Source organism: Geotrypetes seraphini, chromosome 13 (assembly GCF_902459505.1).
Source record: "Geotrypetes seraphini chromosome 13, aGeoSer1.1, whole genome shotgun sequence".
In the NCBI taxonomy this organism is placed as follows: domain Eukaryota; kingdom Metazoa; phylum Chordata; class Amphibia; order Gymnophiona; family Dermophiidae; genus Geotrypetes; species Geotrypetes seraphini.
In genome coordinates, this window is record NC_047096.1 from 49,263,722 (window position 1) to 49,277,207 (window position 13,486).

At 40.9% G+C, this 13,486-nt stretch overlaps 1 protein-coding gene across 9 annotated transcripts in view; it reads left to right on the forward strand.

Moving 5' to 3' along the window:
• ARHGAP32 (Rho GTPase activating protein 32) overlaps window positions 1–13,486 on the forward strand; it is a 786,874-nt gene that overhangs the window by 757,339 nt on the left and 16,049 nt on the right. For 8 of the 9 annotated variants that reach the window (XM_033918046.1, XM_033918043.1, XM_033918048.1 and 5 more), the window contains 4 exons: window positions 75–232; window positions 5,264–5,465; window positions 8,059–8,213; window positions 10,509–10,583. In XM_033918046.1, the coding sequence (XP_033773937.1) occupies window positions 75–232; window positions 5,264–5,465; window positions 8,059–8,213; window positions 10,509–10,583 (590 nt within the window). The remainder of the gene's footprint in view (window positions 1–74; window positions 233–5,263; window positions 5,466–8,058; window positions 8,214–10,508; window positions 10,584–13,486) is intronic. The other variant, XM_033918042.1, reaches the window with a different exon arrangement.

Sequence of the window (13,486 nt, forward strand, 5' to 3'; positions counted from 1 at the left end):
AAAAATCATCTCTAAGGTAGCATTGTATGCGATTTAATGATTGATTCATTTCTGGTTTCTTTCTTGTCGTTTAGATCAAAGCAGATAGAATCAGCCTGCTTTAGTGGAACTGCTGCTTTCATGGAAGTGCGAATACAGTCAGTGGTGGTGGAATTCATTCTCAATCATGTGGACATGCTCTTCAGTCCCAAGCTCAGCTCCGTCATTCGTGATGGTGCAGGTATGCTCTATGGTAATTCCCATTTTTTTCCTAATTTGATGGGGCTAGGAGCTGTACAGCAGTTTTCAGGATGAAGGATTTAAATGTTTTTGTTTGGGGTTTTTTTTTTAACTCAAATGTCCTGCTTCACCATCTAAACTGGGTATGCATGAGAGAGAGTTGCATATAATGGAGGTGTCAGGCATGCAAATCTGTCTCATGAGAATGAAACTTTACTTTAAAAATAGACTGACCAAGTTATGTGTTAATGAAACTTTACTTTAAAAATAGACTGACCAAGTTCTGTGGGGACTTGGTCAGTATGTTTCCTGATGTCTCAAGAGCTACCCAGTTTAGAAGAAAAGAATTTCTGAAATTGAGAGCAAGAGTACTGGCACTTGAGGCATCATTTTATCTGAAGTTTCCTTGTAAATGTATAGTTAAGATACAAGATACTGAATTCGTTTTGTGGGATCCCATTCAATTGCAACAATTTTTGGTAGCACGTGAACAGAAGTGATGTTCTTTATTTTTCTTTTCCTTTTTTCATTTATTGATGAGGAATCAGGGTAGGAATGTTTAAATGTCCTAATTCAGTTGGGAATGATTTGGGTTCATTGGAACTCAACCCATTTCCTTTTCTTTTCCTTAAAACTTAGTTGATATAAGCAATATGTTTCCCCTCTAGTGGGCTTGTAAAGGATTGTTTTTGTAATTATTTGTTGTATTGAAAATTTGTATGAAAACCCTTTTTTTCCTTGATATCTTAATGATATTGTAAATGCATTAAATTTAAAAAAAAAAAAAAATCTGTCTCATGAGAATTCATTAAAGGTATCCTGAAAATCTGACTGGTTGGTGGTCCCCTAGGACAGGTTTGAAAACCACTGATCTAGTGGATACCTTTTGTTGTTCCTCCGTTGCCCTCCTCACAGTGGCACCATCACCACCACAACCACCCATATCCCTTAAAATCAGGGGAAACACCTCTGTAGCCCTTTCATATCCTAACATCTTTGTGTTTCTCTTGGCATGGCTAAACTAGTATTCCTACTGTACTACTGAAAAAAGGCCTGAGCCAAATTTAAATTAATTAAGACTGTTAGATTTTTGGTAACTTCTCTTTTGCACATTATGAATCTGTTAGTAGTAAGTGCCTAATGACAATTTGGAAATCAGTGAACTAGATAGAAGGGAGTTCAGGGCTGAGGAGGGAGTCTGAGATGTCATTTCAAGCAATGGGACCTGGTAGAAGGAATCAAAATGTGTAACAGGGAGATCTGGATGGCCAGGAAGGGTTGAAAAGCCGTCTTAGCCATGTTTAGATCTGCTGGCTGGCCAAGCTTAGCAATTAGCACTGAAAATCAGTGCCAGCTTCCTAACTTTCTCATCCATTCCATCCTTGCGCCCCCCCCCCAATTCTGCCCAGAACTTGGTTGGCTAAAGTTTAATGCCTAGTGAAATTTAGGTGACTAAAGGGTGACTAAAGGGACAGAGAGGGTAGGAAGGGAGGGGGTGTAGCATTATATACTAAAGATGACATTAAAGTCACGAGAATCTCAGATGTCCAGTATACTGGGGAATCCCTTTGGGTTAATTTGGCCAGAGGGAAGGACAAATGCTTGTATCTTGGCGTAATTTACAGACCCCCAAGACAACAAGATGACCTGGATATGGAAATAATCGAAGATATAGAAAATATCACCTTGCGTGGGGACACAGTATTGCTAGGTGACTTCAACATGCCTGATGTGGATTGGGTTACACTTACCTCTGCTTCCGGCAGCAGCAGGAGGCTATTAAACTCTATGAAAGGAGCAAGCCTCAGGCAACTGGTGTTGGAACCGACAAGGGATCAGGCAATACTGGACCTGATACTTACCAATGGAGAGAGTGTCACAGAGGTCTCGGTGGGCGACACATTGGCCTCCAGTGACCACAACATGGTATGGTTCAATATCAGGAAAGGTTTCACTAAATCTACTACACTAACCAAAGTCCTCAAATTCAAGGACACAAATTTCAAAGAAATGGGAGACTTCGTTCACCAGGCGCTACAAAGCCAAGAAGAAACCGATAACGTGGAAGACATGTGGTCGACTTTGAAAGCAACCATACAAGAAGCAACAAACCGCTATGTAAAATCAGTAAGTAAACGGCGAAGGAACAATAAGCCACAGTGGTTTACTGTGGAGATCTCAGACCTGATCAAGGAGAAGAAAAAAGCATTCATCTCTTACAAACAATCAGGGAAGCAGGACTCTAGAGCAGACTACCTGGCCAAATCAAAAGCCATCAAAACAGCAGTCAGGGAGGCTAAATTCCTCATGGAGGAGTCTCTAGCAAAGAACATCCAGAAGGGAGATAAATCCTTCTTCAGGTATATCAGTGATAGAAGAAAAAACTCAGGCGGGATTGTACGTCTTAGGAAACCAGATGGAGACTATGTGGAAAAGGATTCGGAAAAAGCCCAACTATTAAATGAATACTTCTGCTCAGTCTTCACCCGAGAAGCGCCAGGGCTCGGCCCAAAGCTACAGACAAGGGTTGGCTCAGTTGACCCGTTTAGTAACTTTGAGTTTACGCCCAGCAGTGTCTACGGTGAGCTGTCAAAGCTCAAGGTTAACAAAGCAATGGGGCCGGACAACCTCCACCCCAGGGTGCTTAGGGAGCTGAGTGATGTCTTGGCGGAGCCACTGTCCGCGCTCTTCAACCTCTCCCTTAGTACAGGCAGCGTCCCGTTGGACTGGAGGACGGCTAACGTCATTCCACTCCACAAGAAAGGCTCAAAGATGGAGACAGCAAACTACAGACCAGTGAGTCTAACATCGATAGTGAGCAAACTAATGGAAACTCTAATCAAACACCAATTAGATAAGATCCTGGATGAGGAGAATCTACGGGATCCCCGACAACATGGATTTACTAAGGGGAGATCCTGCCAATCCAACCTGATCAGCTTCTTTGACTGGGTAACGGGGAAGCTGGATATAGGGGAGTCCCTGGACATCGTGTACCTGGACTTTAGCAAAGCATTCGATAGCGTACCACACCGCAGGTTACTGAGCAAGATGAGTTCTATAGGATTAGGTAACACATTGACGAAATGGGTTGGGAGCTGGCTTGGAGGTAGGCTCCAAAGGGTGGTGGTGAACGGCACCCCCTCCGAAATGACGGAGGTGATTAGTGGAGTACCACAGGGCTCAGTCTTGGGCCCAATCCTATTCAACATCTTTATAAGAGACTTGGCAGAAGGGCTTCGAGGTAAAATAACATTATTCGCCGATGACGCCAAACTGAGTAATGTAGTGGGCAAATGCACAACAGACGAAGATTCAGTGCCCGACAACATGATGCACGACCTACTCCTACTGGAGCGATGGTCTAGGACATGGCAACTCAACTTCAATGCCAAAAAATGCAAAGTTATGCACCTGGGCAGCCAGAATCCATGCAAGTCTTATACCCTTAATGGCGAGATTCTAGCAAAAACGGTAGCAGAACGAGACTTGGGGGTAATCGTCAGTGAGGACATGAAGTCTGCCAATCAAGTGGAGCAGGCTTCGTCCAAGGCAAGACAAATCATGGGCTGCATACGAAGGGGTTTCGTCAGTCGTAAGGCGGAAGTCATTATGCCATTGTATAGATCCATGGTGAGGCCCCACCTGGAATACTGTGTACAATTCTGGAGGCCGCATTATCGCAAGGATGTGCTGAGACTGGAGTCGGTGCAAAGAATGGCCACCCGGATGGTCTCGGGACTCAAGGATCTACCATACGAAAAACGGCTTGACAAATTACAGCTATACTCGCTCGAGGAGCGCAGAGAGAGGGGGGACATGATCGAGACGTTCAAGTATCTTACGGGCCGCATCGAGGCGGAGGAAGATATCTTCTTTTTCAAGGGTCCCACGACAACAAGAGGGCATCCGTTGAAAATCAGGGGCGGGAAACTACGAGGTGACACCAGGAAATTCTTTTTCACTGAAAGAGTGGTTGATCGCTGGAATAGTCTTCCACTACAGGTGATTGAGGCCAGCAGCGTGCCTGATTTTAAGGCCAAATGGGATCGGCACATGGGATCTATTCACAGGGCAAAAGTAGGGGAGGGACATTAAGGTGGGCAGACTAGATGGGCCGTGGGCCCTTATCTGCCGTCTATTTCTATGTTTCTATGTTTCTATGTTTTACTAAGCTGTGGTAAGCCCTAATGGTGCTTACAACTGCGAAAAAAAAGACCTTGCCGTGGGGGAGCTCTAGGGCTTTCTACAGTAATTTTATGACTGACACCCACTTCCCACATGCTAAAAAATGAATTCGATTTTTTACTTCTGGGGACAGGTTGAGCGTGTTCTATGTTAATTGGTTAGTGCCACTTGCTAACTGATTAGCGCATGATTAGTGTGTGAGGCCTTATCACCTACAAAATAGGTGGCAGCAGAGGCTCTTGCGCTAATGGCCACATAGTAAATGACGGCAGATAAAGACCTGAATGGTCCATCCAGTCTGCCCAACCATACATGCTCCATAAAGTAATCATTTAATTGAAAGGGTCCCTTCTCTTAGATATTTCTGGGCCAGAAAGACCAGAGCCCTGCCTGGTAGTGTGCTTCGGTTCTGTCTACTGGAGTCTCCATCAAAGCTCACTCCAGCCCATCTTAACCATCCCAGTCATCGAAGCCCTCCCCAGCCCGTCCTCCACTGAATGTCCATATACATGCTCATGGGAAAATTGGTGTGTGCCATTAATTTAAACAATGCAAAAAGCAACCATTTTACTCATGCGTGAAAAAAATTGGCTTAGCATGCTAAGGCGCCATTTTACTGCAGTTTCATAAAAGGGCCCCTAAATTTTAACTGTTCAGCCCAGTAAAAATGATTTAAAAAGATTTGCATATGCCTTTCAAAATTGACTTATACCATCACAGTAAACATTCTCTGTGTTACTCATTAACTTAGTACAGTACTTTATTTTTACAGTATATTCCCCTTTTCCTAATTTAGCTCAAAATGGATCACAACAAAGTATAAGTAACATTTAATCTGGAGAATTTGCCTTCTCAGGTCATGGTTCCTTGGTGAGACCAAAGTCCTTGTTGGTGTCCTCCCCATCAACCAAGCTGCTGACGTTAGAAGAGGCTCGTGCACGAACCCAGGCCCAGATTAGCTCCCCTGTGGTGGCAGACAGCAAATATATCGAAGTGGGAGAAGGACCCGCTGCACTGCAAGGAAAGTTTCATACCGTCATTGATTTTCCATCTGAAAGGTAAATGTACTCAAGAGAGGACAAGCCCCCCCCCCCTTTTTTTGAAGTTTACAGAACAGATATAGTTGTAGATAAACAATACCTTGTTTGCCATGATATCTACCATTTTTATTCATCCCATTGTTGATGAAAGTGTTTAGGGATAGATTCTGTAAAGGACGCCCAAATGTCGGCATCCAGAAACTAAGTGCTCAGTGCTAATTCTATAATGACAGTTATATGCATAAGTTACACATGCAAATTTAACCATCACCACATGCCAGCAGAAAGACTGATGTAAATACAGGTACCTCATATGCATCTATGAATGCAACTGCTACATTAGTCTGTAAACTGCAAGGAGTAATCCTGGGTATGCTTCTGACCCACCCAGGCAGCCTCCCACATCAACGTTTCCTCTGCAGATGTGAACCCTGAAATTAGCACGAGCAGTTAAGAGAATAGCGACTAATGGAAGTTGAATGTGCAATTGCAAATTGGTCCCAAATAACACAAATTACAGCCAATAATTGGCAGCTAAGTCCAAATAATAGCCAGTTATTGAATTAAATTGCACATGTGGTCTTAATCACTTCCCCAGCCCACTAATCACATCATATAGTCATAGTGCTCTTTCAAAGTTCACCATCCAATATATAATGTATTCCTGTGGGTCCCCCCCCAACCTCCATAGTGACCACCCCTCCATTACTGAATTTTTACATGTCTCGCCAGCTTTCTGTATTTTCCACCTGCACATTCCTTCCCAGTTCTTGCAACCCAGCACACAGAGACTCAGAATTCTTCCCTTCTGCTGTATTCCTCCCCACTCTGGCGCGCACACTCATGTCTCTCTTTCTCTCCTCACCCTCAATGCACAGACACTCAGCTCTCGACGCCCCACCCCCACCGTGTCCATCCTTTGGCACACAGATACCCAACTCTCTCTTCCTCTTCCCCCTGCAGTCCTCGTCTAGTGAAGATCATCTAGTCTCATCTAGTGAAGATCTGATTGGAAGGAAAGCAGAGCAGCTGCACATTGGGGTGCATCTTTCTCTTCTGCTGCTTTGGCACTCAATGCAAAATCTGAACTATGCAATTCAAATTTACATTTGGTACTGGGCAGCAGAGGAAGAGTCTATGGCCTGATGTGCAGCCATTCTCCATTTCTTACATTTGTGATTAATGCCAGGCCAGGGACCGGGGGAAGGGAGGTAGAGGTGAGAGTGTGTGTGTGTGTTTGTGTGTCGGAGGTGTTGCAGTTAGGTGGGGGGAGGGAAGAGTTAAGATCCTGCTGCTGATGCTTTCTGCTTTCCAAAGCCACAACAGAGTTGCATGTATATTCATGTTGCAAAACCTAGATGCCAGGTCTGATGTTTCAAGTTGTATTAAAATTTATTATACCACCTATAATAATAACTTCTAGGTGGTTTACAATAATAAAATTATAAAAAATGGAAAACGAACTTTAAGACTGACAGGACGGACTACAGACAGAACATTTGATTACAAGAGGTTGAGGGGGAGAACTACAATTCTGAATAGGAGAGGAAGACATTTAAAGTTAATACACTAGGGAAAGAGAAGATTACGTTTTTATTGAAGAGATGAAGATAAAATGTTGCCTATAATCAAGCGCATCCTTGAATAGAAAAGGTCTTCAGATTCAATTTAAATCTGTCCATAGAGGATTCTTCACGGAGATGGGAAGGCATGGAGTTCCATAATTGAGGGGCTATGACTGAAAATATAGAGGAACGTGTAGTATCATAAATTATTTGTTGTGGTGAGGGTGTTAGTTTTTTATTTGACTACCCAGGGCTCAAACAATCACTTACACTATGTTTGACTCTCATCTCTACAATCTTCTTGCATAGATACCCTGTGATGGCATTTTAGTGGAAAGGGCAAAGTTGTTGTGTGAGAAACCTGATGCCTTTTTCGTTGAGTCCTTTTTCAGGATGAACATAAAGTAAAGTGAATGATGATATATAAGATTTGTTCTAGGGGCTACTCAATTTTCAGGATTTCCCCAATGAATATGCATGAGATCTATTTGTATACACTACCTCCGTTGTACGCAAATAGATCTCTTGCATATATTCGTTGTGGAAATCTAGAAAACCTGACTGGGTTGCAGCCCTCAAGAACTGACATTGAGCATCCCTGGATTCTATAAAGGGGTGCTTATTTTTAGCCGCCAAGAACATACCTATTTAGAGCCTATTCTCTAAAGAAAAGTAAATCCTTACCTTTTTTTTTAATAGAATACTAGCATAATAGGTAATACACACGCCTTTATTTTAGTAATAATCACACCAGCCACAGAGCATGCATGCATTTTAATATTTTATCATGTAAATGAGCTCCACCTGTATCCCCTGTATCAACCTGTTTGATTGCTTACCTGCAAAGTGCACACCATCAAATATTGACATGTACATACAGAATAACGCATAGCCTGCAAATGGTCATCAATGTGACTTGAATACTGGCATCTACACATGTTCTTGGTGCCTAATTCTAGGCAGACCTTTAAAGAATTACCCCTATATGCTAACTGGATGGTATGTTAGCTTAACTGGAGAACATTTGACATCCTTCTGCTCTATAGAAAAAGACCTCCTAATAAGGCCAAGAAATCTCCTGTTGGCAATTGGCGCTCCTTCTTCAACTTGGGCAAGTCCTCATCGTCATCATCCGTCTCAAAGCGGAAGCTGCAGCGCAACCCAAGTGAACCCTCTGAGATGAAATCCTTGGCATTGGCAGGTTAGTAAAACCTCTTTATTGTCAGAAAAAAAATAAAGAAAGAAAAAATATATATTTGTCCAAGTGTGTGAAGAAACTCACTGAGACTTAAATGTGAAAGGTCTGGCAGTGTTGCTGTCTTCTCCACTTAATTCCGTTTTAGTTGTGCCAGCACTCATAATTTCAGTATACTGTAAAGTTTTTGTTGCTGTTTTGTGAGAATATTTATAGTGCTGAATGTTTGCAGCTGTATACAAAAATCCAGCTTCTTACCTCAAGTCTCATGCTTGCTTGCGACAACCTGAAAAGATACATATAAGATACACAGATAATACAAACAAGTGGCTTCAGGAATTGTAAAAATGTACAGCGTGGCCAAAAAAGCAAACAAGATGCTAGGAATGATTAAAATAGGGATGGTTAACAAGACTAAGGGGTCCTTTTATCAAGCCGCGCTAGCGGGGTTAGCGCGTCGGACATTTCATCACACGCTAACCCACGCGGCCGGCTAAAAAACTAACAGTATTACGAGCGTTAAACCCCTACCACAGCTTGATAAAAGGACCCCTAAGAATATTATAATTCCTCTGTATTACTCCATGACATGACCTCACCTTGAGTATCACATTCAATTCTGGTTGCCTTATCTCTAAAAAAGATTTAGCAGAACTAGAAAAGGTTCAAAGAAGAGTGACTAAGATAATAAAGGAGATGGAACTCCTCTCGTATGAGGAAAGACTAAAGAGCTTAGGGCTATTCAGCTTGGAAAAAAGATGGCTGAGAGAAGATTTGACTGAAGTCTACAAAATCCTGAGTGGTGTAGAACAGGTACAAGTGGATCAATTTTTTACACAGTCAAAAAGACTAGGGGATACTCAATGAAGTTACAGGGAAATACATTTAAAACCAATAGGAGGAAATATTTTTTCACTCAGAGAACTAAGCTAAAATAAAACTTAGCTTTATATACCGGGTCATTAACCAGAGGAAGCTCGACTCGGTTAACAATAATTAAAAACAATGCTAAAATTGCAAGGAAATTAATTTTCGAATGTTTAGCAAATAAAAAAGTTTTTAATGATTTGCGGAAGAATTGGAAAGGACGAGGAGGGCATCTCAAAGTTAAAGGGAGTTCATTCCATAATTGAAAAAATTTAAAAGCCAAAGAAAGGCTGAAGTTCTTGGCTCCTTTAATATCTTTCCTAGAAGGAAGGGAAAGTTTAAATTGTTGAATGCCTCTAGCATAGGAAAATCTATAAATGTTAAGGTCTGGAAAGCATTGCCAGAGGTTGTGGTAAGAGCGGGTAGTGTAGCTGGTTTTAAGAAAGGTTTGGACAATTTACAGGATGAAATGTCCATAGTCTGTTAGTCAGAAAGAGATAAAGGAAGGCACTGTGTGCCCTGGGATCAGTAGCTAGTATTTGGGGTTTTGCCAGGCATTAGTGACCTGGAGTTATCTTTCCAGTGTTGTATTATTAATTTCAATGCTATAGAAATTAAAAAATTGAATAAGGAAGCATCCTCTATTTCTGGCAGAATTAATTTGTACAGAATTCCTCACCCTCCTCAGGACACACAGAATTCTGTACATGCTGTGCAGACATGGACAGCAGAGAAGGAAGTGAACTGCTGCACTGCAGGGTCACTTCCTCTTCCTGTGCCGGCTTAGACCCAACTTTTTGTGAACCACTATCTCGCATGCACAGAATTCTGCCAGAAGTAATCTCATCTGAGAGAGATACAGACAGAGAATGAGATTTCTAAATATCCTTAAAAGATAACTCTTCTTTTAAACTCCAGTATTGCTGAAATTTTGGACCAAATGTCTAACCAGAAAGAATAAACATTACAGTGTTTGTGTCCCTTTATGATAGTTACATGATCAAAAGAGATCATTGTCAGAAATTCTACTTTTAAGAGATTTAATTGGGGGGTCCAATGAGATCTATCTTGGATAAAGAAGAGTGATTGAGTGATAGAAGATAACAAAGATGTAGTACCATATAATCAAAAGAGGGACCATTTATTTACTAGAAGTGTTTTACCAATATAATTTTTCCAAGCTTTTTGAGAAGTTAAACAGTTTTTGCTTTGTGTTTTGGAAAAGTTTATAAAACAAGGAAACAGAGAGCTGAGATCAATGATGGGAAACTAGAAGGGACTTAAAGTGAAGATTGGCTGATAAATTTAAGACATGTTTTTGAGGCAGGATTTGAAGATAGACAGAAGGAGTGTGACATACCAATTCGCTTAACTATCCATTGTATCAGGCACTAAATTGTTTTTTCTTGGTTGGGGATATCTCTACATCTACAGGTGGCAGAGGAGATACTGGAACCCTACGCTCGGCTAAAAGTGAAGAGTCTCTTACATCCCTTCATGCCATAGATGGTAAGAACAAGGCTTTGGCCTTTTCCTGTTTTGGGAAAATAAACTGTGCACACTTCTCCCTCCGTATTCGCTGTGATAGGGCATTAACAAACCCGCAAATAAAGAAAAACTGCGAATAACTTTTTCATATGTTATTTGCGGTTTTCTATTAAAAACCATCATGAATATGGTGAAACCGCGAATAACATGGTAGGAGTTCTGGCCTGTTCCTGAAGGAGAGGCAAAACATGGTGAAGAAAGTGCTGGGAATCAGCAATTTTCTCTGTAAACGCTTGGAATCAACGATTTCATTATGCAAGCTGATGTAATTTTGGGGGAGGAGCCAGCAAGCTAAAAACCGTTAATAATCGAAACCGCAATTGCTGAAACCACGAATACAGAGGGAGAAGTATAAAACATAACAGAGTGTATGGGAATGCTGCAGTACTGAGAGGTATAAGAAATAGTCAGCCAATCACTTAAATGCTGGCTAGGAAATAGGTTATACCATTGCATAAGTAATCGTTTATGTTACTTATTTTCTAGGCATTTGGTCTTTTTATTTTTATTGTAGTTCTTTTCTGTTTTCTTTTAAGCTATGTGATTATTGTAAACTGCCTTGTGAAATCCTAAGCAAAGGAAAACTGACTCTTCTGTTGCAGTTCAGTACCTCAGCCATGTTTGATGCAGTTAAACACTCTCTACTACTACTGTAACCCACTTAGGTAATAAGCGGGGAAGAAATTTTAAAAATAAATAAAATACAATACTAAAGCTGAGTGAACATGGATTATATGGAATGGTACTAAAATGTATACAGAATTCCAGGGATTAGGACATACTGTATAAAAAAATCCCAATACAGTGTTCCCCTGTGAGTTCGCGAATTGTGGACTCGTTCATTCGCAGTCTGCTCCAACCGCCTCTTCCTGTAGTAAAGTCGGGCTACACCAATCAGGAGCTGCATGTCAAAGCAGCTCCTGATTGGTGTAGCCCGACTTTACTACAGGAATAGGCAATCAGAGCAGACCGCGTGTGATTTTCTTCACCCACTGGTGCTTCACCTCTCCTGCCTCCCCTGCCTTTTGACAGGCGAAAAACCGCATTTGCGGTTTTTCCAAAATTTGCGGGGGTTCCTGGAACGCAACCCCTGTGAATTTTGGGGGGGTACTGAATTGAAATGCCTTCTGCGGAGTACCTTAAGGATCACCGCTCTCCCCTTCACTGTTTATCATGTAATTAAAAGCCTTGGGTAAGAGATTTACCATTTCCCAAGTTCATACATTTTCCTATGCAGATGATATTTTCCTCCTTCTGTCTAGCCAAAGAATCTTTTGAATATACAATATAGTATTTAACAATGATTATCGAAGACTTGAGTAAATGAATGCGGACAAACTTTCTCAAACTTAATAAACTGAAGACCCCAAGCTATTTTGGTTTGGTGATTACAACTCAACGCCACATACAGACTTAGGGGTCCTTTTACTAAGGCACACTAGACGTTTTAGCTTGTGCTAAATGATAACGTGTCTTTTATATCTTATGGACGCGTGCTAAAATGGCTAATGTGCCTCAGTAAAAGGACCCCTTTGTGTTACTTACAGGAGAAAAATTTAAGATTGAAAATACATCAAAAGTTCTGGGAGTCATTCTGGACTCTTCTTACCTGACCTTTGAAACTCAGATTGATTCCTTGGTTAAAAAACAAAAAATTGTTCTTCAGACTAAGGCAGTTAAGAACATATAGACCTGTTTTAAGCCAGAGTAGTTTTAGGATAATTGTTCAGGCTGTTCTACTCCCTTATTTAGACTACTGCAATTCTTTGTATTCTGGTATCACAGAGGCAGAGTATAAGAGATTACAACTGCTCCGGAATACAGTGGCTAGATTAATTTTTCGATTGTCACTTTGAGAGGGCAAGTCCACTACTGAGAGAGCTACACTGGTTGCCAATGAAAAGTAGAACTCAGTTTAAGATCACTTGCATGGTCCATAAGGCCATATATGGAGAGAATTCACAAGGACTTATAACTAATATTAAGGTTTACATGTTCATTCTATAACTCCAAAACAACATAGCGCTTCAATCTACCCTTTCTCACTCCTCAACAAGTTCAATGGAAAAAGTTATTCGATTTCACCTTTGAATTTCAAGGTCCAAAAATATGGAATAACCTATCATTATGTCTGTGTTAGACATACTTCTCTTTATAACTTGCATGATCAGCATTCAGTTGTACTCAAGAAATCCTACTGTATCTGAACGTTAAATCTTAGGAATCTTATTGTAAGCCACAATGAATCCTTGGTCAAAATTTCCGTGATGTAATAAATTGTATGGTATATCAAGATTTCAATAAACTACATAGATAATTATTTTAGATTAAATTACTGTTTTAATTGCTAATGTGCACTCTCCCCTAGTCATTTTTGGTGTAGGATGAATGAACAGGCATCACCTTATAAGTAGTTATTCATAAAAGACATGCCCACATTCGGTTTTGTGAAAAATAAACTGCACACCTTAGCTTTTTTTTTTTTGATGGCTGAAGACTTTTGCAATGACAGGGGGGGGTTCTTGAAGTTTACTTACTAGAGGATGAGACAGACAGGATGGCAGAGAGCTTTATCTTTTTATTGAGGAGCAATTGACAAGCCAGGTTTAGGTATGTTATGATAATGCCTAGATATGCCTACCCCTACCCCCACCCCACAAAATTAGTCAACCTGCATTATAGAAGTGGATGCTTTTCTTTCTTTTGCGTAATTGTTACTATTTTATGTTTTGTTGTTACCTGTCAAGAACAAGCTGTTAGATTGGCAGACCACAAATTTTATTAAATAAATTAGCACTGGCCATCTAAATTTCTACTCCTCACCCAGCCATATTATTGAAAATTTGACTGACCAATTTTAGCCA